The sequence below is a fragment of the Curcuma longa genome, chromosome 3 (genome assembly GCF_044706935.1).
Source record: "Curcuma longa cultivar G26 ecotype Majalengka, Jawa Barat chromosome 3, ITB_CL_G26_1.1, whole genome shotgun sequence".
Taxonomy (NCBI): Eukaryota; Viridiplantae; Streptophyta; class Magnoliopsida; order Zingiberales; family Zingiberaceae; genus Curcuma; species Curcuma longa.
In genome coordinates, this window is record NC_133863.1 from 16,975,297 (window position 1) to 17,000,721 (window position 25,425).

The 25,425-nt window shown below is 39.9% G+C and overlaps 1 protein-coding gene and 1 pseudogene across 1 annotated transcript; one reads left to right on the top strand and one right to left on the bottom strand.

Annotated features, from left to right (window-relative positions):
- Window positions 1–12,222: 12,222 nt before the first annotated feature.
- On the bottom strand, window positions 12,223–13,162 carry LOC141823436 (putative germin-like protein 2-2). The gene is made up of 2 exons (XM_074710719.1): window positions 13,020–13,162; window positions 12,223–12,923 (listed from the first exon to the last, which is right to left on the bottom strand). The coding sequence occupies exons 1-2, from the start codon at window positions 13,132–13,134 to the stop codon at window positions 12,361–12,363; spliced, it is 678 nt and encodes a 225-aa protein (XP_074566820.1). The 5' UTR covers window positions 13,135–13,162; the 3' UTR covers window positions 12,223–12,360.
- Window positions 13,163–13,911: 749 nt separating this feature from the next.
- The window catches only part of LOC141823794 (putative germin-like protein 2-1), a 20,687-nt pseudogene continuing 9,173 nt past the window's right edge, over window positions 13,912–25,425 (top strand).

Here is a 25,425-nt window from a genome sequence, read left to right on the forward strand (position 1 = left end):
GTCTTACCCTTACCTTTGGGCTTCCATTTTTCTTTGCCTTTCTGTACCATCAACATGGTACTAGGCTTAGTCTTTCTGAAATTGGGCTCAGCAGTTCTTAACATGCTAAGCATCTCAGACAATGGCTTGTCAATTTTGTTCATGTTATAGTTTATGACAAATTGATTATACCCTTCTGGCAATGATTGCAGGATAAAGTCAGTAACCAATTCTTGGCCCAGTGGAAATCCTAGTCTTTCAAGGTTCTCCACTTACCCAATCATTTTGAGTACGTGAGTTCCTATAGGAGTTCCCTCTTGCATCTTGAATGCAAATAGGGTCTTAGACACCTTAAATTGCTCGTGCCTAGCTTGCCCTTGATATAGTTGTTTAAGGTGTTCAACCATATCATGAGCATCAATGTTCTCATGCTGCTTCTGAAACTTAGAATTCATGGTAGCAAGCATAAGGCATGATTATCCAGTGCATCATCCTGATGCTTCTTAGAAGTATCTTTCTCCGCATGAGTAGCAGTAGTGGCGGGTGCTTCAGGAAGGGGTTGGTCTAGGATGTACAGTTTGCGTTCTTGCTTGAGGACGATCCTCAACTTTCTGTACCAGTTCAAAAAATTTACTCCGTTGAGCTTGTCCTTTTCAAGGACAGATCGTAGAGAGAGAGTATTCTATGTATTTGGCGACATGGTTATCTACAGTATTAAAATGTATAAATGAGTATCATATCTAAATCATTTAATTAAGTTTTTAATTAAATAATACTCCCACTGAATCATAGAGCTTTGGTAGGGGCTAGTCATGGATGTAGGTAACCACAGTTTTACCCACACTTCTAGCTCCAAATAGCAGCATGATTCATGTGGGGCAAGATTGTAAGATCGTTGAGAGCGCTAGAGGGAGGTGAATAGCGCTATCGGTAGCATTTTTGATTTTTGTAAAGTCGCCTGTGAATTCTTATGATCAAAGTTGTAAATGTAGTGGAAAATGAGAACATAACAAAAATGACACGGGTGTTTTACTTAATTCATAGCCACAGGCTGCTACTCCAAGGCCCACGATCAGTTGACCATTTACGTTGGAAAATTAACTAAATAACTCCCCTTTTATGAAAGGGAGTTAACAATTACAAAAATGTCGGAATAGTAATAACGATACCGCCCTTTAGAAATTAAGTACAAAATCGATTAGTTTTACCGAAGTAAAGTAGATACAGACTTCTAGTACAACACTTCGGCGTTACGATGACGTTCCTAATTGTTGCTTCCCGTGTAGACGGTCATCGGTTGTCTCTGGAATGATGTTCTAAGGCTCGATGCTCTTTTATTGGGCTATCTGGGTGCCTCTACGCTGTCCGTCGATCCACCATTAATGCTACTGACATGACATTTTCAGGCACCTGTATCCCTTTTCGGGCGCCTATATGCTGACGTGGAGGTTCCAGATGAACTTTGACTTCCACAACGCTTATCCAGGTCTGGGGCACCTGGAACCATTCCGGGCGCCTAGAAGCTTAGGTGTCTCGACCACTAGGACTCTACCACCTCACTGATTCGCTGTCCTCGTTCCGCTGACGTCCAGTCACCTGGAACTCTATCCAGGCACTTGGAGTCCGGTCGCTTGGATCCAGATAAGGGCGCCAAGAACTAAAGTTCCCGCCCCTCCTTTCCTACATTACAAGTTAACACAAAACCAAAAGTAATAGAAAAGGATAAACAGTTTTACAACTATTTTTAGTCTTAACTTTGGATTTCTTGTGAAATCCTGGATCAGACTGACGCCTATTATTCTCACACTAGGAACGCACCCTTATCCACTCCACTCGAGAGAATTTACCTGTTTGCCAATCAAGTCCTCTGGACTTATTGGATTTTCTGCTTAACCTCAATCCTCGACCCCTAGAATTTTCTACTAGACATCTGATCCACCTGACCTGCCTAGACTTCCACTGTTAGACATCTGGTCCACCTGACTTGTCTGGACTTTCATGCTAGACATCTGATCTACCAGACCCGCCTAGACTTCCACTTGGTGCACTTGATCTGCCAAGACTTCCACTACCTAGTCCTCCAGACCAAGACTTCCACTGATTGGCCTCCAGCCAGGACTTCCATTGCTTAGCCTCCAGCTAGGACTTGCTTGTGCCTAGCCTTAACTAGGACTTTCCTGTGCTCCTTACACACTTAGATCAGCTCGTTAGTAATCACCACGCACATAACTTGAACCTCTTTCCATTATCAAAATTAAGGTTCGATCACCTGATGCTCTCTGCACTAACAATCTCTCCCTTTTTGATTATGACAACCTAAGTTTCAAGTTAAGAAAAAATATTTTTGACTTTCTAGGAATCTATTAATTCATGCATAAAAATCTATTAATTCATGCATAAAATGACAAATATGTAGCATGTAAACTGATTCTCTCACTCCCCCTATTTTCAGGACTCCTCCTGAATTTATACTTGGGAAAAAAAAATCAAGTTTTAAAATTCTTTTATTTTATACTCTCCCTCTGAACTTGACATGATGCATTCAAGTCCCTTTTTAACTTTTTAACCAATATTGGAGTTTTGATACTTGTAAAAACTTTCAAAATATTTTTAAATTTTGAAATTGATTTGAAATTGAAACATGTTATCTCTCCCCTTTTGACATAATCAAAAATAAATAGAATATATAGGTGTGAGTCCACGCATGTTATATATAAAAAATACTTAGACAAAAAAAATTATTCTCTGTGGGCACGTGTCCAACTTAGGCTTCAGCTAACTACCAAGGGATAGTAGCTTGACCTAGTTAATCAAGTTTAAGTGTATCATCCCAGTTAACTTATGCTAAGTAGGAACACTTAACTTGATCCATAATTTGTGTTTATAGCCCAAGCTTTGGTTCAATGCACAGACTTAAGCATCTGGAGCTTAGGCTAGAGTCCTATGCATCTCACACTGTTCTAGGTTTCACAATACACAATCAAGTTAGCTAGTGTGCTTTGTGAGATGCTTAACCTAGATCTATAGGTTCATGATTTCTAGAGGAGAAACTTAGTCTAAGGCTAAAATATTCCTTTCTTTCCTTTTAAAATTCAAACTTTGAAACTAAGTTTCGAAAAAAAAACTTAAAATAAGCTTTTAAAACAGTTTTGAAAAACTAAGTAATAATATATTTGAAAACATGAGTTTTTGAAAATTTAAAAAATATTTTGTCTTATTCTACCAACCATAGCCCTAATTGTGTTCTGATTGTACTGAATTCGAATTTGGGTAGAGGTTTGATAAATATGTCTGCTAAGTTCAATTTGGACTCAACATAATCGAGTACACTTTCTTCCTTTAGCGACATGACCTCTAATGAAGTGATATTTAACCTCTATGTGTTTTGTTCTAAAGTGGAGAACTGGGTTTTTAGTCAAATTTATTGAACTAATATTATCAATTAACACCCTGGTGTTATGATACTTCAAATTATAATCAGTTAATGTGTGCATCATCTAAAGTAATTGTGCAACATATTTACTTATGGCTATGTACTCTACTTCAGTTGTAGACAATGCAACACATTGTTGCTTTTTACTACACCAGCTGACTTGACATGGACCCAAGAACAGACATCCTCCACTTGTACTTTTTTTAATCTAGTTTGCAACCAGCATAGTTTAAGTCAGAGTATCCTACTAGGTCAAAGTTATTATTCCTAGGATACCACATTTCTACATTTAATGTTCCTTTTATGTACCTTAGTATTCTTTTCACTGTAGTTAAGTGAGATTCCTTAACATTTGATTAATACCTAGTACACATACATAATGCAAATAAAATATCAGATCGGCTTGAAGTTAGGTATAGTAGACTGCTTATTATGCTCTATTTATAATATTTTTAAGTCTATTTGTTTTTCTTTTGGGTCACTATCAATGTTTATGTTAGTTGTTATTGGTGTTTTTAAGTCTTTTGAATGCTCCTTTACAAACTTTATTATTAGATCTTTTGCATATTTAGTTTGATAAATATAATTATCTGTAGGATCGAGAACACACGCTAGAGGGGGGGTGAATAGTGTGTGTACGCTTTTTCACAATTTTTGATTTATAATTCGAGTACACACGGAAGCAAACGATAACAGAATGAAAGGAACAAGAAAAATAAAGAGACACTTTATTTTTACTTGGTTCACAACCCAAGGTTGCTACTCCAAGGCCCACGGTCTTTTACTGTTTACTGCGGGCAATCCACTAAGTAACTTGCCCCTTATGGCAGCAAGTTTAACGAGTACAAAAAATCTTCCAAAAAATCTGGTACAATTAAAAGTATGAAATTAACTACTGTGTTATCGAATTTTAAGCTAAATATCCCCCACAACGGCGAACTTGGCGAAGCAGCGTCTTTTGAGATGAGCTAGATCGTGTAGGGTGCCGACGTCGAAAGAATTTGCACGAGCGAGTCGAAAGAATGGAGTAAAAACAGTTGTGTCTCGGTTGCTGCTCGTGCATGGCTTATATACTGCACCTGAGTCGACTCAATTGTGGATTTGGGTTGACTTCAGTCGACATGGCCTGATAACTGTTCCTTCCGCTATTTATCCGCTGCTTGAGTCGACTCAGGTCGCCAGCTGAGTCGACTCCAGTCCGATGTGGAGTCTGCTGGATAGAATTTGACTCTGAATCGACTCCAGTGTCCGTCTGAGTCAACTCCAATCCAAATGTCGGCAAACCGAAGGCGCTGACTTCCAGAACTTTGCTGACTCAGCTTGAGTCGACTCCAGCCATCATCTGAGTCGACTCAAATAGCAAAAATCAATATTTTTATCCCAGAGTCTGCGTTTGTCGATTTTTCTGATCCTGCACAAAAGGTTAGCAAATAACATACAAAGTAAGCTCTTTTGAGTCAGTTTCTGGAACCAACTTAGGGTCTTAACTTCAGGTTTCCAGTGAAATCCTAGGTTAGACCGACGCCTAATGTTCCCCTCGGGAACGCGTCCTCACCCACTCCTCTCAGAAGAATTTACCTGATGCCAACCGAGTCCTTCTGACTCATTGGACTTTTGCTCGACTCTGTCCTCGGCCTCTAGAGTTTGTGCTGTGGCTCGGTCCTTCCCGACCAGCCTAGTCTTCTGCTGTGACTCGATCCTTTCTGATCAGTCCAGTCTTCTGCTATGGCTTGGTCCTCCTGACGAACCCAAACTTCTGCTGCGGCGTAGTCTTCCAGACCAGCCCAGACTTCACCTAGTGCTTCAACTATGTCAAAACTTCAGTGCCTAGCTTCCACTAGGACTTAGTTAAACCTGTGCTCCCTACACACTTAGATCAATATATCAGTCCAACATAGACACTTAACTTGAACCTAGTTCCATTATCAAAACCAAGGTTCGATCTGCTGGTGCTCCCTACATCAACATTATCAACTTTGGTTTGTTTTATTTGTAGCCCCAAGAAGAAATGGAGTTCCCTTACCCAACTCATTTCAAATTAATTTTTCATTAATTCCATAAATTCTTTTAAATACTTAGTATTATTTGATCCAAATATGATATCATCTACATAAATTTGAGCTATAAAGAAGTCTTTTTCTACAGTTTTAACAAATAGAGAAGGGTCAATTTGTCCTTATTGAAAGCCTTTTGAAACTAGGTATGTTAATAACTTTTCATACCATGCCCTAGGTGCTTGTTTTAGTCCATATAAGACTTTCTTGTGTTTGAAGACATATCAGGATGGTCTTTATCTTCAAACGCTGATAGTTGGCCTACATAAATTTCTTCTTTTATGAACTCGTTCAAGAAAGCAAACTTTACGTCCATTTGGTAGAGTTTGAATCATTTATGAGCCACATAGGCTAACAACATTCTTATGGATTCAAGTCTAGCTACGAGTGCATAAGTCTCATCATAGTCTAGTCCTTCGATTTGACTAAACCCTTTAGCTACTAACCTAGCTTTGTTTTTTACTACCTCTCCTTTTTCATCCATTTTATTTCTAAAAACCCATTTTGTCACGCCCTAGAGGTGTCATTCCCACACATCGGGAGGTACCTCACTTGCTGACGATATAATAAAAGAACCAATACAATAAAAGAGACATAATATAAAGAACCATCCATATTTTATTAGGCAGAATAACCAAAAAAAAGTTCATATATCCATTTATTATGTCTCATGGACAACCACCTGTACATATAAACATGACATAACATACCATCAAGCTAAAGTAAACCAAACTGAAAATCAGCACGTCAAAGTCTTTGAGCAACTCTAAGGAAAAACTGAACCAAGGTAGTATCAAGTCTGGGCCTACAAAACTGGAGGCCAAATAATGCAGACAGTTAGCCAATGGCTAAGTGGGTAATTAGAAAACATGTGTATGAATTTAATCTTGTTTAAGAAGCCAAGGAAATAGATTAGATCACAATTTCTTATTGCCACTTTAAGTTCTTCTTAGAGTTCTACATTTATACATAATATATATCTATGTATCATTATCTTCACTTATCGATGTCTGGAATCAGGTAACATTTTTATGTATGAATTTCCTATCTCAAGTTAATTATCATTCATTATATCAATTATAATAACTTCTCAATCCTTGTTATTTAATCAAGTTATATATAATCATCACCAGTATAATCTCAACATGATTAAATATTATAATCAATATCAACATATATGTAAGCAATTAAAAAGTGCACAACGGGAGCCAATATCATCAAAGTATAGTAATATGTATCACACATATAGGCTAACAGCCTCCTCAGAATATATCATCGAATACGTTATCTAACATACATGCTAAAAGCCCTCACTAGTGGAAGACATGATAAATACTGACTGCGGTCTCTGCGCTACCACAACAATATATGGGTGGCCAAGTGCTCTGGACCGAGGGCTACATTACGCCACCACTACTCAGGTGTACGGTCCAGTATTCTGACATAAAACTCTGGTATAAAACTAGGCTCATAGTTAATACTTTTTAATATTTATCATTTCCTTTTTATCTCTATTATTTCACGTTATATCTTTTCATCAATTATCATAATTGTTACATTCTTAATATGTATTTCCTCAATTGGTCTAAATGACCAACTCAAATTAAATTAAAATTTATTCATTCATTTAGGTATCACTGTAAGATTTGCAAGTAAGGATAAGTATCCACTAGATGCAATATCAACAATATGGAATATAAAAGAACAAATAATTTAACGACATGTATCCACAGGTGAGTGAATCAGAATATCTATTTAAATTTTAAAATCACCTTTTCCCATCTTAATCCCCCAGATGAACCCATGTGTGAACAGAAAATAAATCAATTATTTACCCTTTAATGATTTAATTATTTTAACCATGTTTCCGTATTTTAAAGATCATTTTAATCTCATTTTGAAAACAATTATCAATTATATATATATATATATATATATATATATACATATATCTATTTAAAATTTCTTATTCATGCACAGGAAAAATCATGAGTCCAAGGATAGAATGTACCCACTTTTTGTGTCTGCTAAGCTCCGAGTGTCAACAGGTTAGCGTGCTTCACTCGAACAGGTATCTACACATAATATTAAAATAATTCAATTAAATCAGAATATTACCCAATCAGAATAATAACACAAAATCTAATCATTATGAACAACTGTAAGTCAAATAATCATTTTTGATCCCACTACCTCGTAATATTCCTTCATTCGATAAAACAACGAAGGTATTTCGTTAATATGAACCACTCGCGCCAATTGGGCCTACACGACAAATCGTAATTAATCCCAATTAATTATCTACAAATAAGTAATTATCAGCCATTTGCCCATCCTAATAGAAATCGGTGAAATATACCTCCGATTGAAAAACAAGGAAGAGGAATGAGAAAAGAGCCTCGACACTCCAACCATAACCCACAGTAGTGGTTCTTGCTGCTATGCTCACCCAAAACACAGGTTCTGCTTGAAGAGGCAAATTTCTGTTAAAGGGGAGAGGACTGCGATGCTGGAAAAGGAAGAAGCAGAGGGAGGTTGTAGGGTTTACTGTTGTTGGAAGGAGAAAAACAGAGACAGAAGAAAAAGAAGGAGATCGAGAAAAACCTAGCAGGCGAAATCGCGGGTCTTCTCCATGTTAGCAGTGTTGGGATGTATACTATAAAGTCTTGCTTTTTGTATAAACATCCATTTTGCAATAATATTGAAATGAGAATTACCTTGGTCAGAATGTTTGCGGTTCTTATGTAATGCAGTTGTCCACTTAATTTATATTGTAGATAACATGGTGTGTGGTGTCACACACAGAAAATCATGTTATCGGTTCCTTATAAATTATAAATAGTAGCTCACAACCAAAATGGATAGGGACAAACCATTGGAGTGGTTATAGTGTAATTGGTATTAGTTTATCTTGACTATTAAATTACACTAGTACACTTTGTGTGTATTGAGCAGGACCGTTTAAGGTCGTTCGATTTATACTAACTATATAATTGAACTACACCTCAGTTATCATGGATGTGCATGCTCTTAATCCTGATATAATAACAAGCACATATACTTAGTATGTATTTCTTTGATTCATCAAAGGGTGAGATTTATCTCGTTAAATCAAGAGGCCCGATGAATTGGGAGATCATGCTATGTATATGGTGTGTTATTGATTATAGAAGGAAATTGTGTCTTATAATCTAGGCTGATGATGTCCCCTTGAGGAGCTCATAAGGATTATCATATAAACCCTGCAGGTGGACTTAGTTCCACATGATAATAAGGTTGAGTGGTACTACTCTCGGAATCAGAAGTTAATTAATATAATTGAGTTGTTAGTAATTCAATTAATTGACGGACATACGATATCTTAAATACAAGGAGATTAATGCACTCATGGTAAAAAGGAGCTCATATTATAATATGGGATTGGTACGGTAGTTCAATAATAACCCTTTAGTGGTATGGGTTATTATTGATGGACTTGAGTTGGGTGTTCAGAGAGAACACAGCAAGCCCAAACCCATCAGGAGGCCATAACCAATTCCTCCTCTAGGTCCTTGCTGTAGTCTCTAGATAAAGCCTCGAATCCACCTAAGAGAATTCTGGAAGAGTTTCGGTTAGGAAATTCTGTTAAGAATTTTTTCCAGAGAAAAATTCTGTTACGAAATTCTGTTAAGAATTTTCGTTACGAAATTCTATTAAGAATTCTATTTCTTTCGCAGACAAAATTTGTTATGATTTTTTCATAAAAATTTTGTTAAGAAATTTTGTCAAAAAATAAAATTTCTTAATTAAGAAATTTTATTAAGAAATTAGTAAAATTTTATTAAGAGATTTTATTAAGATAAAGATAAAATTTAAACAAGAAAATTTATTAAGAAACTCTTAAGATTTTATTAGATTTTTCTAACTAAATCTAGATAAGAAAATTTGTTAGAATCTTTCTAAAATTTCTAAGATGGTTTAGCTATAAAAGGGGAGGTTTGCAAGAGGAAAAAACATAACACAAAAATCCAAACCCCTCCACCTTAGGGCCAGCGGTACACCTCCTTCTCCCCCTCCTTGTGTGCTAGGGCTGGCGCCCCTATCCCCCTAATCCTTCATCCTTTGTTCGCCCACTCCTCCTCCTCTTAACCCCTTGCTAGGGCCGGCGCACAAGACTCCCAAATCTTGTTAGGGTGCGCCCAAGAAAGGAAAAGAAAGAAGAGAAAGAAGAGAGAGAAGAAGAAGAAGAAGAGGAAGGATTCTCTTTCTTGCCATCGAAAAGAAGAAAGCTTGGTGGTCTATCTTGGAGGATCGTTGCCCACACAACGTCCAAGAAGAGGAGAGGAATACAACAGAAGATCAAGAGGTCTTCAGGTGAATATCTCCTATAAGAAGAAAGGTACAATTTAATTTTCGCTGCGTAAATTGTTTCTCTTCTTAAATATGGATCCTGAATACCAAACACAAGAGCCCAATGATCTTAATACATCGATTAAGCATCTAGTTGATCGAATATGAGGGCTACTTGATAAGATTTCATTTCCAAAAAATTTTTGTCCGGCAAGAATTCAACAGAACGAAATTTCAGGTTCCTATCAGTCAGGGGGCAGGCGGTGTCGCGGCGGTCGACAGCAATGTCGCGGGAGGTTAGCAGCAGTGTCGCGGGCGGTCGACAGATGCGATCGCGATTGGTCGGCAGCTGCGATCGTGGTCGGTCGGCAACGGTGATCGCGGGTGCAGAGCAGAAGGGCGGCGTCGCGGGTGGTCAGCAATGGCATCACGAGCAATCAACAACGATTGCATGGGAAGAGGCGGCGTTATGGTGGGAGAGGGATTTGGGCTAGGGTTTTCGATTGACCCCCTTTAAATCGCGTCCCTCATGATTTTTCACCGAGGAAGGTGGAGATCGTGATCAGGTGTCACGCGCTTCGCCGTTTCCTCTGTTTTTTTTTCAATTCTTAACACATTTGGTTTTTATTATGGATTTATTTTCTGGTTTGAAAACTAAATCCCACACCTGATTTCTTTTAAATTGGTCCAATATCTTCTTGCATGGTTATTATCCAATTAGGATATGATAGAGCTACTTTTATAGTCTTTGGTTCAATAATGGAAATTAGAGCTATTTGACTTAGGTTTCTATAGGCTGACCTAGTTCAAACTCCTAAGGTTGGATCATCAAAAATTTGATCAGGTGGGTGGCTGGCTCTCAGTCTTGGAGCTTGAGTAGTGTCTGGTTCGGTTAGATTTGGGTCAGATCTATCTTCAGGTTCTATTTCCCTTGCATTTGGTTGTAATTCTTCTTCTTCTTCTTCTTGATTTTGCTGATTATTATTTAGTTCATTAAGTTGATTGTTATTAAGTTCATTGAGTTGATTGTTATTAAGTTTATTGAGTTGATTGTTATTTATTTGAGAGTTCTCTTCATCAAAACTATGTTGGTGGTTTCTTTAACTTTTAATGTATCTTTATTATATACTCTGTAGGCTCTACTTGTGGTTGAGTATCCTAGAAAGATTCCTTGCATAGTTTTAGAGGTAAATTTTCCTAAGTATTCTTTTGTATTTAATATATGCATCTTACATCCGAATACTTTTAAATAATTTAAATTAGGTATTTTGTTATAATATATTTCATAAGATGTTTTGTTGTGATGTTTATTAATTAATATTCAATTTTGTATGTAGCAGGTTGTGTTATTGCCTTAGTCCAGAATTTATTAGTTAAGTTATGTTCGTTTAACATTATCCTAGCTGCTTCTTGTAAAGTTCTATTTTTTTCTTTCGACTATTCCATTTTGTTGTGGGGTTCTAGGACATGAGAACTCATGGTGGTATCCATTATCTTGACAAAATTTATTAAATTTAGTATTTTCAAATTCTCCACCATGGTCACTACGTATTCTTTTAACTTTTAGGTCTTTTTATTTTCTAATAATTTGTATAAATTAGTGAATTTTTCAAAGGTTTCATCTTTAGATTTTAAGAATTTTACCCATGTGAACTATTATTACTAAGCAGTATAGATTTTTGCTTAGTGACTTAGTTCTATAAGAGTCAAAGAGGTCTAAGTGTAATTGTTCAAGTATTGAGTTAGTTTGATTTTGATTGATTGCTTTATGAGTTGACTTAGTTTGTTTACCTTGTTGGCAAGCATTACAAATTTTATTTTCTAATGGGATTAACTTGGGTAGTCCTCTTACTAAGCCATTTTGACTTATCTTTGAGATAAGTCTAATATGAGTGTGACCCAGTCTTCTGTGTCACAACTTAATTTCCTTTTGTTGGTGTTAATAAACACTTGATTAAGGAGATTGGTAGGTCAATCTTATATATATTGTTCTTTCTAATTCCCTTAAGTTTGATTTCAGGGTTTTCTATATTTTTAATTATGCATTTGGTTTTTGTGAACCTAACCACATATCCAGAGTCACACAGTTGACTAATACTTAGTAAATTGAATTCAAATTGGTCAATTAAAAGAGCTTTACGAATTATAAAGTTTGAGTATAGTTCAATATTACCTGATCGATTACCTTAAGTTTTTCGTTGTTTCCAAAGGCAATAGATCCTAAGTTCTTGAATTTTAGTTTAGTGAACTTCGATCTGTCTCTAGTTATGTGTCTGAAACATCTCACTATTCAACATTCATTGATCCAAATCCTTGTGTTCCTATACAAAAGAGCTAACATACCTAACATACTAGATCGGAGCGAGTTGGATTGACATTGATGAGAAACTCTTAGCATTCATAGATAAATAATGATTGTTTTCCCCTTCTTTTATTCATTTCCTATTCTCAAATAATAAAGCAACACAATTAATTTCCAACGTACAGTAACAACGATGAATGCATGCAGATGATTTATTAGCAATTAAGCGAGTGAGAGAGGGTTTGTTGAGAAAGTGGAAGTTGCTAGTTGTTGTTGTCCGTCCATTGTTGAGCTTGGAGCCAGTCAACGAGGCGTTTGTCCACCTGAAAAGCTTTGGCGAGCACATCATCGGAAATGGGCGGCGTCGATCCGAACACAGCCTTGGCGATGGTAATGACGCCCGGGTTTTGACTGCTGAGACCGGCGAGCGCAACCGCATTGTGTTTGCCCGTGTTGAGTTGGAAGTGGATGAGGCCTTCGGGGAACACAAAGACGTCGCCCTTCTTCAAATTCTTAGTGAAGAGGCGGTTGGTTTGGCCGATGTTGGACGTCACAAAGCCCACGTAGAGCTCTCCTTCTAACACGACGAGGATCTCGGTTGCGCGAGGGTGGGTGTGAGGAGGGTTGAGCCCATTAGGCGCGTAGTCAATGCGAACCAAGGAGATGCCGAGGGTGTTCAGCCCGGGGATCCTATTCACGTTGACGGCGGTGACGTTGGAGCCGACATTATTGTTGTTGGTGTTGCCGGGCTGGTCGAGGCCAGAAGTGTAGAAGTCGTCGGCTGTGACGTCGTTCATGTTCTTGCATACGGCGCCGTTGACGAACACTGCAAAAAGGTAATTAAGGTCCGATTGGTAAACATATGCATGCGTGCGCTTGCTTGTTGGCGGGGGAGGAGGAGGAGTAAAGCTATGGTATGCACCTTTGGGGTTGTCATCGGCGACGCAGAAGTCCTGAAGGGGACTAGGATCTGAAGCCAATACAGCGTGAGCGGAAGCCAAGGCGAGGAGTGCGACGAGGAGCAGTTTAACAGCCATGTCTTTGATTAATTGTATCACTGAGCTGAGCTAGCAATTCTGGTGGTGAATGCAATGCAATGCATTCATAGGTTTATATAGAGAAGAAGTAGGCTTGAAAGTTGAAGCATTCTTCCCTGCTCTGCTCTGATTACATTTGGTACCGTGAGAATAGAGATGAAGTGGTAAACATTCTCAGTCTTCACCTGCCCCTCAATCATCAGATTAACTTCTTGCTTTTATCTTATTACTAATTAAAAGTTTTTGACTTAGTCCTCCACGTCCTTTCCACGTAGCCAATTCTGGTGGTGAATGCAATGCAATGCATTCATAGGTTTATATAGATAAGAAGTAGGCTTGAAAGTTGAAGCATTCTTCCCTGCTCTGCTCTACTCTGATTCCATTTGGTACCGTGCGTGAGAATAGAGTTGAAGTGGTAAAATGGCATGGCATTCTCTGTCTTCACCTGCCCCTCAATCATCAGAGTAACTTCTTGCTTTTTTCTTATTACTAATTAAAAGTTTTCGCCTGAGGCTTTGACCATGACGCGCTCTACCAAATACAAGACACAGCTAATTGACTTAGTCCTCCACGTCCTTTATATTAATTAGTTTACTTGGCCAACATAGAAGCAAATTAGAATGGGCAATGCAATCCATTAATTAATTGATTGTCTCATACTTTATTAATTCACGTGTCCAGTAATGTTCATCTTTGAACTACACACTATTTATAACAAGTCAACGCAAGATTATTTCAAATCTTCTCCTTTCCATTAACCTATTCTCTATATACAAGATGATAGTCAAAATCCTCTACACTGTTACTCTCCTTGCTTTGGCTTCCCCTCGTGTAGTATGGGCCTCTGATCCTAATCAACTCCAAGACTTTTGTGTCGCCACTAAAGATTAATATTTTTTCTGCCCTGCTTAATTTAATTTAGCAAAAAATCTTTCAAGTGGCTCGTTTGAATTTGGTTCATTGGTTCTGTTCCGGCTAAATGTCGCGGATGGTCAAGCCACCAGTCAACGAACCGTCCGACGTATGCGACTTCCTAGCAGAGCTTGAGGGAGAGGATGATGAGGACCTGAAATGCACTTCAACAGGAGGTGAGAATGGTGCCGGGAAGTCCCGGCAGGCCACTCCGACGCTCAAGTCAGTATTCCGTGAAAGGAAAATGAAATTACTGAAGAAGAAGAAGAAGAGTTTAGAAAATCAAACCAGCCCCCTTAGTAGAAGCGGAGGAAGAAGGAGAAGAGGCCCCCCCCCTGCTGCCGAAGAGGAAGAGAGTCCCCTTTCTCTTTGCTAGAGCCTTCTTTATGTATGAGGAGACCCTCAGGTCTGACATTATGTGCAGAAAAAAGGAGACTCAAGGACATCAGATTTGACAACTTCATAAATGCTCTTTATGTTGCCTTGTGTCTTGGGAATATGCACAAGCATGCTCATGCTTTATGTTGCTATGCGTCTTGGGAATATGCACAGCATGCTCATGCTTTATGTTGCTATGCGTCTTGGGAATATGCACAAGTTTGACTCTTGGTCTCCATCCGGAAAATAACCATGTCATTCTATAGCACCGGCATCATAAGCCTCCCCTCCAAGTCTAGTCGAAGGAGGCGTAGTCCGACTGACTGGACTATGTTTAATGATCCAACCGTCTCACTTGTCATATTTGTACTGAGATCCTGAATTGCGGAAATGGCTGAGAGGCTGAGGTGTTGGATGAGTGGTTGAGAGACCTGGATGAGTGGCTGAGAGCCTGGATGAGTGGCTGAGAGCCTGGATGAGTGGCTGAGAGGCCTCTAGTGGATGAGTGGTTGAGTGGCTGGATGAGTGGCTGAGTGGCCTTGGATGAGTGGCTGAGAGGCCTCAGATGAGTGGTTGAGATGCCTGAGGGTGAGTGGCTGAGCCGAGATGATGAGGATGAGTAATGCTGAGCGCCTGGATGAGTGGCTGAGAGCCTAGATGAATGGCTGAGAGAGGCCGATCGGGCCAAGCTGAGGCCGAGTGAAGCTGAGGTCGAGTGAGGCTGAAGCCGAGTGAGGCCGAGGCTGAGTGACGCTGAGGCCGAGTAATGTTGAGGCCGAGTGAGGCCGAGGTCGAGTGAGGATGAGGCCAAGTGAGGCTGAGACCGAGTGAGGCTGAGGCCGAGTGAGGACAAGGCCGAGTAATGCTGAGGCCAAGTGAGGCCGAGTGAGGCTGAGGTGAGGCCGAGGCCGAGTAATGCTGAGGCCGAGTGAGGCTGAGGCCGAGTAATGCTGAGGCTGAGTGAGGCTGAGGCCGAATGAGGCTGAGGGCGAGTGAGGCCAAGGCTGAGTAATGCTGAGGCCAAGGCCAAGTGAGGCTGAGGCCGAGTGAGGCCGAGGCTGAGGCTGAGGCCGAGGCCGAGTGAGAGCTGAGGCCGAGTGAGGTGAGGCTGAGGCCGAGTGAAGTGGGCTGAGGCCGAGTGAGGCTGAGGCCGAGTGAGGCCGAGGCCGAGTGAGGCTGAGGCCGAGTGAGGCCGAGGCCGAGTGAAGCTGAGGCCGAGTGAGGCTGAAGCCGAGTGAGGCTGAGTAATGTTGAGGCCAAGGCCGAGTGAGGCTAATGATGAGGCCGAGTGCTGAGTGAATGAGGCCGAGGCCGAGTGAGGCTGAGGCTGAGTAATGCTGAGGTCGAGTGAGGCTGAGGCCGAGTGAGGCCAAGGCCGAGTGAGGCCGAGGCCGAGTGAGGCTGAGGCCGAATGAGGCTGAGGCTGAGTGAGGCCGAAGCCGAGTAATGCTGAGGCCGAGTGAGGGCGAGGCCGAGTGAAGCTGAGGCCGAGTGAAGCTGAGGTCGAGTGAGGCTGAAGCCGAGTGAGGCCGAGTGGGGCCAAGGCCGAGTAATGCTGAGGCCGAGTGAGGTCGAGGCCGAGTGAGGCCCAAGCCGAGTAATGCTGAGGCCGAGTGATGCTGAGTAAGGCTGAGGCCGAGTGAGGCTGAGCGACCGAGAAACCAGACTGTTGAACTAACTAAGCTGCTAAGGTAACAGAGCTGCTGAGCTGACTGAGTTGCTGAACTGACAAAGCTGCTGAGCTGACTGAAGAGCTGCTGAGCTGACTGAGCTAACAGAACTGCTGAGCTAACAGAGCTATTGAGTGGCAGAGTGGCCGAGCAATCAGCGGCCAGGATGAGAGGACCAAGGAGGTCTGAGCAATAATAAATCTGTGCCTGTCGTAAGGCAATGTTATCGAGCACGGAGATCAGAGGTCCGGTCTGTCGTAAGGCAATGTCATCGAGCGGGAGCTCGGAGGACTTGCCTGTCGTAAGGCTAAGTTGGCGAGCACGGAGCTCGGAGGTCCTGCCTGTCGTAAGACAATGTCATCGAGCGCAGAGCTCGGAGTTCCAGCCTGTCGTAAGGCTAAGTCGGCGAGCACGGAGCTCGGAAGTCCTGCTTGTTGCAAGGCTAAGTCATCGAGCATGAAGATCGGGGGTTTTGCCTGTCATAAGGCTAAGTCGGCGAGCACGGAGCTCGGAGGTCCTGCCTGTCGTAAGGCAATGAGCTCGGGACGCGGAGCTCGGAGGTCCGACCTGTCGTAAGTCAGTGTCATCGAGCACGGAGCTCGGAGGTCCAGCCTGTCATAAGGCAAATCTTCGAGCTCGGGGCTCGAAGTTCCATGCCTGAGAGAGAATCTGAACTTCCCTTATTAACCAATGTTGAAGCCAGTGGTTTTTCTGGAGATACTTGCGCCGCTTCCAGTATTGTTCAACATTGAGCAAACCATCTATTTCTCCTCTATCTTCCATTGGCGGTGAACCAAGTAGTATGATTCGTTGACGGTTCGCCAAAGACTCTTGTTTCCTTGTAAAAGAATGTTCACCAAATGAGCGACAAAATAAATAGGAGAGAGATGTAAAATAGTAAAATTAGGACTGAGTGCAGTGATGGCTCAAGTAGATGGCGTTCCAAAGTTTTTTGAGTTCATGCTATTGGGAGTCAGCCAAGTAGTAAGATTCATCGATGATTCGCCAAAGACAAGATGGAATGGGGGCATCGTAGTGCTTGGACCAGTTTTGTTAGTCCTCTTCTCCGACGGAATCGCGGTTGTCAATAGTTCTTCTAGTGTTTACCATCACGACGTCTTAGCACAGTTTTTCCACAGACGACGCCAAAATGTTCCGGCTAAATGTCGCGGATGGTCAAGCCACCAGTCAACGAACCGTCTAACGTATGCGACTTCCTAGCAGAGCTTGAGGGAGAGGATGATGAGGACCTGAAATGCACTTCAACAGGAGGTGAGAATGGTGCTGGGAAGTCCCGGCAAGCCACTCCGACGCTCAAGTCAGTATTTCGTGAAAGGAAAATGAAATTACTTAAGAAGAAGAAGAAGAGTTTAGAAAATCAAACCAGCCCCCTCGGTAGAAGCGGAGGAAGAAGGAGAAGAGGCCCCCCTCCTGCTGCCGAAGAGAAAGAGAGTCCCCTTTCTCTTTGCTAGAGCCTTCTTTATGTATGAGGAGATCATCAGGTCTGACATTATGTGCAGAAAAAAGGAAGACTCAAGGACATCAGATTTGACAACTTCATAAATGCTCTTTATGTTGCCTTGTGTCTTGGGAATATGCACAATATGCTCATGCTTTATGTCACTATGCATCTTGGGAATATGCACAGCATGCTCATGCTTTATGTTGCTATGTGTCTTGGGAATATGCACAGGTTTGACTCTTGGTCTCCATCCGAAAAATAACCATGCCATTCTATAGCACCGGCATCAGGCTCCTTATTAACAGCGCTTGTAAATGGATTCGTTTACAAGATCATGGATGATGTGAAAGCCAAAGACTTCTTCACCTATATATGGCCTCCACAAGCTCGGCGACACCATGAACAAGCTAGGCTCCAACGTCCGTGCAATCAATGTGATTACAATTCCTGAACTCAACACCCTCGGCATCTCCATAGCTCGCATCAACTTCACCCCTCATGGACTCAACCCACCCTACACTCACCCTCGTGCCACTGAGATCCTCACCATGCTAGGAGATCCTTAATGTAATTTAGTATTCATGATTTTATCTAAAAATCATAGTTATTTTATTATTTTTCTGGATATTCAAATTTTATATTATTTAGTTTATTTAATAATGTTTGTTTGAAATTTTTGTATAGATTGCAAAATTTGGTACGTGTTATTCGTGAAATTAATAAAATCATGAATAACCATTGGGGAGGGGCTTCTATGACTTATACCAGCACTCCATCACCTACAAAAGAATTATGATGGAATGAATTTAATGTATATGTTTCCTTCAGTTGATATATCAAATTATATTGAATATATATAATCATTTATTATTTTTCCAATTTTAGCTAGTATTTAATTGGGATTTATCTGAAAAAATGAAAATCAAGCGGATCTTTAAAAAAAATGCAGGGATCACATTCGGCATGTTCTAAATCATGCCAAGACAAGGGGAAAAATGACCGTGTATCACCGATGAAAATTGGACGAGGATCCTTAATTTTTGGGGAACCGAGGAAAGTAAATAAAGGAGTCACCGGAACAAGGCAAATCAAACATTTAATTCTAGTAACTCATCTACTACATATGTGGGAGGCTCCATAAATATTAATGAGCATTCATGCAGATTGATAAATTATTTTATAAACACTACGTTACTAATTAAATTTAAATTATTACATTATTTCTAACAATATATTTTTATACTAAGAAGATGGGGAAAGAGCCACTTTTTATTGAGACTTTTACTCGTACATTTCAAAAGAAAGATAAGACTTGGAGCGGGGATAGAGCTAGAGCTATGAAGGTTTGGATTTTAACATTTAACTTAACTAGATTCTAATAGTTTTGTACCTTCTCTAACTTATTATATGTATTTGTATTTCAATACAGGAAAAATATGATGAGCTAGAGCTAGCACAGAGAAGTTCAAGTGCTAGTGATAATAATGATGGATCTGAGCTCTCAATGGGGAATGACCTGAATATCTAGTTGGAGGCGAGTGGAGGATCCAAGGGTGGAGGATATTGAGAATGAGTTCTCTGAGCAGAACTCATCGAGTTGCTGGCACATCTTCTTCCACCCCACCAGCAGTAAAGGCATAGATAGAAAGTCTAACTAAAGAAGTTTCTAATTTGAATGGCATAATTTTGCAAAGGGATGAAAAAATGAGAGAAATGCGCCGACAACAGAATTTTATTATGCGACATCTTCAATTAGGCTCCGCTCTAAGTCAGCTTCCTCCTAGTTCCGGTGATGATGATGATTCTTCATAGGCCTAGTTGTATATCATTTTAATTTTTCTCACAATTAGTATTGCTTTAAATTTTTTTCTATTTGTAAATCTTTTATTTTTTTATTTGATCCAGCAGGATAACGACACCTCATCAAGGATAAAGTCATAAGACCGGTTCATTTTTAAAATTAAGAAATCTTAAAAACTGATTCATCCACAGGATAAGAAAAATATCTCGAAATATTTCTTAAACAAATATTTTAGAATCTTTCTAAAAAATTGAAATAGATATCTTAGAATATTTCTAAATGGATGTTAATATTTCGGGGATCAAATACTATAAAAAGGTAACTCATGCCAATGGGTAGAGGTACATGCACATATTTACCCTAATTTCTTTAAGTCATAAGATTCCTTCCTTACGTCAAATTCTAACTTGAGCGTCGGAGTGGCTTGTCGGGACCCAACTCCGGCACCATTCTAACCCTCTTTTAGAATGCTTTTCAGGTCCTCTCATCTCTTCAGGCGATTCTCTTCGAGGAGCGTGCACAGTAGTAGTTCTGAATCGGCGTTTGAACCATCCACGATGTATTGGCCGGAACAAATTGGCGCTGTCTGTGGGAAAACTGAGCCAAGACGCTGTGATGGTTAACACCGGAAGAACTAATGACAATCACGGCTCCGTTGGAAAGAAAAGTTACGACGAATATCCCCTTTCTGAATTTTTCCCCTCTATCCTCCTAGCAACAGTAAAAAGCCTCCTCCGTCAAAAGCTAAGTATTTGAAAGTTTATTTTATTTCTATTAGACTTGTTAATATTACCTTTTGAATAACTTGGATAATTAACATCTTTATCCGATTATGGACATCTAAGAGAGGTTCTTTCTAGTGCTCCTCCCCCTGCTAATGCTTGTGCAACTTTTAAAGTATACGATCCCAATCAAAACCCTATGGCTCCTTGTCTTCCTTAGACTGCCATCACTGACGAGTTCTGGCCGCCGAGTAGCCTTCATGGGTAAACACATCTCTGGCGGTTGCCGCCACCCACATCATTCCCTCTTGCGCGCGCGACACATGGGTGTCACGTCTGCACTGCTCGCCGCCACACTAAATGCCTACCACCTCTCCTAATCCATTACGACCTCACAAGAGTTTCTACACGAGGAGCCTCTTTTGCCCCCTCCCGAACTATCGGTGATCATCAACATCGTCGGTCGCTTGCGCAATGTCATGCGGACAAGAAGAAGAAGTAGATATTTTCAGACGTGGTTATGCGGGGCCATCATACCTGGATCAACATCTCCTCCGTCAGTTCCTTCTGCTTGAAACACCAAAAGAGCCTTCACCCATTAGCTATGTACGGGAGATCGGCAGCTTCTGCTTCAATTGGGAAGGACCCAATCGCGTGGCAAGATTTTCACCGTCCTTGACTACTATTTTTCCTTTTTATTTCAGTTACTTCAATTTTATATTTCACAACTTTGACTTTCTTGCATGCATAAGAAAATAATAAAGATAGCAACAGACACAGGAGCAATTCTATAGTTCATGAAGATTTCTTAGAGATGACACATTTTATGACAAGAGCAATCAATTACCAAAGCAAGTCATCAGATTGTAGGAAGTTCTTGGCTTACGTGAATCTAAATCAGAAGTTTTTGTGGTCTCTGAATTCACAAACAAATTGAGGAGACATTATTCTGATCGATCATCTAGTTATAAATATTATACTTCATTATCGTTACTCTAGAATTTTGGATGAACTCAATATGACCTGATTCACATAATGATGATCAACTTATAATCTCATGGAATTCTCACCGGCAAGATAAGTCATTTATTTTTCATAATCTAATTTATGTTTTGCAACGTCATCACTAGATAGTTGATATATTTAGTGGATGAAATATTTTTCCTGTCTATGCTCAAGTCGGTATAAACATATCTAGCATGATTATCTTCTAACTAAGCTATTGGATGCATATATTTAGAGAGCTGCATATTAAAATTTTCATTCATTTGCCCCTTGTGATGTTGTTTATTGGCAAAACTTGTCCTTATACATGCAGTATGGTTAGTTGCTTATCGCATTATCTCCCAACATGGCTCTGAATTCACCAGCAAGTTGGTAGTAGATGGATTATTCTTTTCATTGAAAGCAGACCTTACTTACTATTGATATATTATTAAAAAAAAGAGGTATTATTCTGGTCACTCATTTATTTACAAAGCACTTATGTATGTTCTTGATATCTTAAATGCTGACAAGGTTAGCATCTATCATATGGTAAAAGCTCGACATAAGCATACAAACTACATATATGTTTCTTCAATTTTTACTAACCCCTGAGTGAGGGACCAGTCTAGTTTATATTATCAAAGATATTTATGCATACCTAGAGGATGAACATATTTGTGATCTTGCGAGTTCCATCAGAAGCATTGCTAGGTCTACGGAGAATAAAACTCCCGATATTATTTTCAATTAGATTTCTTGATAAATGCAGTTATAACCTACATCGGTAGTTTTTATTTTACCAAGCACTTTTATTATCCTTAGCATCATGGGCATCTAAAGTGGCAAGTTGATATCTAAATTTAGATTTTAATCATGAAGCTTCTTTATTGGACAATGTTTGGAATTCGTAGCGCTACAACTAAGAAGGGAGATGACAAAAGTAAGACATTCAATTATATGCAGTCTCAGAATTTATTGAATCACTCGGTTTTGTTAAAAGGTCCCTAATATGACATGGGAAAAAGCTCTTGTTATATGTTCTATTTTGGCTCTTCTGGACTTCTGGTGCCTTCAGTCTGTTTCTTTATGCAAGGCTAGCTGGGATTTTTATTTATATTTCTCATATTTCATCGATTTTGTTATATTTCTATTTTGGCTCTTATGGACTTCTGGTGCCTTCAGTCTGTTTCTTTATGCAAGGCTAGCTGGGATTTCTATTTATATCCCTTAGATTTCATCGATTTAATTTCTTATATATTTCTATCAAACTTATGATATGGGAATCCGATCTCAGCATCTCCAAATAAGCAATTCATTTTATATGAAGGGTAAATTCAGATGCTGCTTTTACAACTTCTAAAGCACAAGCTATGGATCTTATCTTCTCAAGAAGAACAGGAATTTCTTATACAAAGGAGAAAGGAAATCGCAATCAGTTGTATTTGCTAGAGTAAATGAACAGGGCGTGACCTTTTTGTGGGATTCTAGAATGTTGATTAGTTTGTGCTCTTGCAAAACTTATTTTTTGGAGCCTCCATCGGTAGTCTCAAAGAACCTTTTTCCGATGAGACAAGTCTCCTTACTCTTATTGTCATAATATTCTTTTATAATTTTGTTCATATGGTGAACATTATTTGATGTAAACATATCTTGAATTAATAACAGAAGCTGAGTCCTCTCGTCGGTCACGAAGAGGAATCTCTACATATTCTTTTTATTGATGCCTTAATCTATTTTACAAATTTTGCATCATAATCAGTTCTCAATTTTCAACCTATGCAAATAAAATATATCCAGGACATGTTGAATGACCAACTAACGCTATTTCTGCTCTTATTATCGGACTAATTGTTTATGGAATTGACAGTCTAACAAAGATGATCATAACCCTTAGATTAAAAGAAGAATTGTTCAAAATTCAATTATAATGGATTGTTGCAGAAATGATCAAGGCTTTTAAGATGTTCCATCCTATAATACTGGTAATTCTAAATTCGTAGCAATATTCTAGCTTCCCAAGTCCGAACAAATATTTGAAGACAATGAAGACAACTAGGATAATTAACATATTTTTTAAATCATTAGCGACGGTGTCGGCTCAAGACATATACTCTTTAATAAATGTCATTCCTATCATTATTAAAGTAGAGCCTCAACATTGAGCATAAGCCTTTCTCCGGATCATCAAGATATTTTCTTCAACACTCTTTATCTTATAATTCATTTATCTGATTACTAATACTCACAGTATTATTTCATTTAATATTTGTTTTCTTAAAATGTTTCTAAAACTCTCTAGTACTTCCAAAAACTCTCTTGGTCTTGGACCAGCGAACATCCATCAACAATTACTTTTATCAGGGCTCAATCTCTCTAAACTACTACATAATCGCGGACAGGGCGCGAAAACCAATTACAACTACTATAGTTTGGAGATAACTAGAAACTTCCAATTACTCTTCAGTTGCTATTTTCTCTTAGCGTAAAATTTCTTTCTCTCAAAGATGGTTCAAATAACATTTCTTCAACAACAGGGAAGATTTTTTCTTTATCGGTTGAGATTCAGGCTTTCTTACAGCATCTTTTGTGGACAAAGACCCAGTATCAGAATAGTTATGACTACATGATGTTGATTTTCATGACGTTATAATACTTTAGCCTCTCTAAATAGTGTTGGGATTTTATAACTCCTAGCAAGACCTCGATTTTCATTTGCTTTCTCTATCAGGCTTATTCATCATTCACCCTTGTTATTGAGCTGGACATTATTATATCTCTACGAATTATCAGGATATCTTCTTTAACTCTATTTATTTTAATTCATTCAGCGGGTCATTAATCTTTATAGTATTACTTCATAAATTTAATATTGAAACATTTTAAAACTCTTAGGTATGGAACTCCGAACCCTAAGCTCGATGATTTTGCCTTACGACAGGTTGGACCTCCGAGCTTCGCGTTCGATGACTTTGCCTTACGACAGACTGGACCTTCGAGCTCAATGCTTGATGACTTAGCCTTATGACAGGCTGGATTCCCAACTCCATGCTCGATGACTTTATCTTACGACAGGCCGGAACGCCGAGCTCTGCGCTCGATGACTTTGCCTTACGACAGGCTAGACCCAAGCTCCACGCTCAATGACTTTGCCTTATGACAGGTTGGACCTTCGAACTCCGCGCTCGATGACTTCATCTTACGACAAGCTGCACCTCTCAGCTCCGTACTTGATGACTTTGTCTTACGACAGGCTGGACCTTCGAGCTCCATGCTCTATGACTTTACCTTACGACAGGTTGAACCTCCGAGCTCCGTGCTCGATGACTTTGCCTTACAACAGACTAGACCTCCGAACTTCGTGCTCGATGGCTTTGCCTTACGATAGGCTGGACCTCTCGAGCTCCATGCTCGATGACTTTGCCTTACGACAAGCTGGACCTCTGAGCTCCGTGCTCGATGAATTTGCCTTACGACAGGCCGGAAATCTGAGCTCCGAGCTCGATGACTTTGCCTTACGACAGGCCGAAACTCCAAGCTCCGCGCTTGATGACTTTGCCTTATGACAGGTCGGAACTCCGAGCTCCGCGCTCGATGACTTTACCTTATGACAGGCCAAAACTCCGAGCTCCGTGCTCGATGTCTTTGCCTTACGACAGGCCGCAGCTCTAAGCTTCGCGCTCGATGACTTAGCCTTACGACAAGTCGAAACTTCGAGCTCTGCGCTCGATGACTTTGCCTTACGACAGGCCCGGAGCACCGAGCCCCGAGCTCGCGACTTTGCCTTACGACAGGTCCAGAGCACCGAGCCTCAAACTCGCGACTTTGCCTTACGACAGACCCGAAGCACCGAGCCCCGAGCTCGCGACTTTGCCTTATGTTACCTCATCAATGTATCTCAATAACAACTCAACACAGTCTAGTCAGTCGGACCGCGCCTCCTTCAACTAGACTAATGGGGGAGGCTTATGATCCAGCGGGATAATGACACCTCATCAAGGATAAAGTCATAAGACCGGTTCGTTTTTAAAATTAGAAATCTTAAAAATCGGTTCATCCATAGGATAAGGAAAATATCTTGAAATATTTCTTAAACAAATATTTCAAAATCATTCTTAAAAACTAGAACAGATATCTTAGAATATTTCTAAATGGATGCTAATATTTTGGAGATCAACTACTATAAAAATGTAACTCATGCCCATGGATAGAAGTACACGCACATATTTACTCTAATTTCTTCAAGTCATAAGATTCCTTTCTTATGCCAAATTCTAACTTGAGCATCGGAGTGATTTGCCAGGACCCAACCCCGGCGCATTCTAACCATCTTTTGGAGTGCTTTTCAGGTCCTCTCATCTC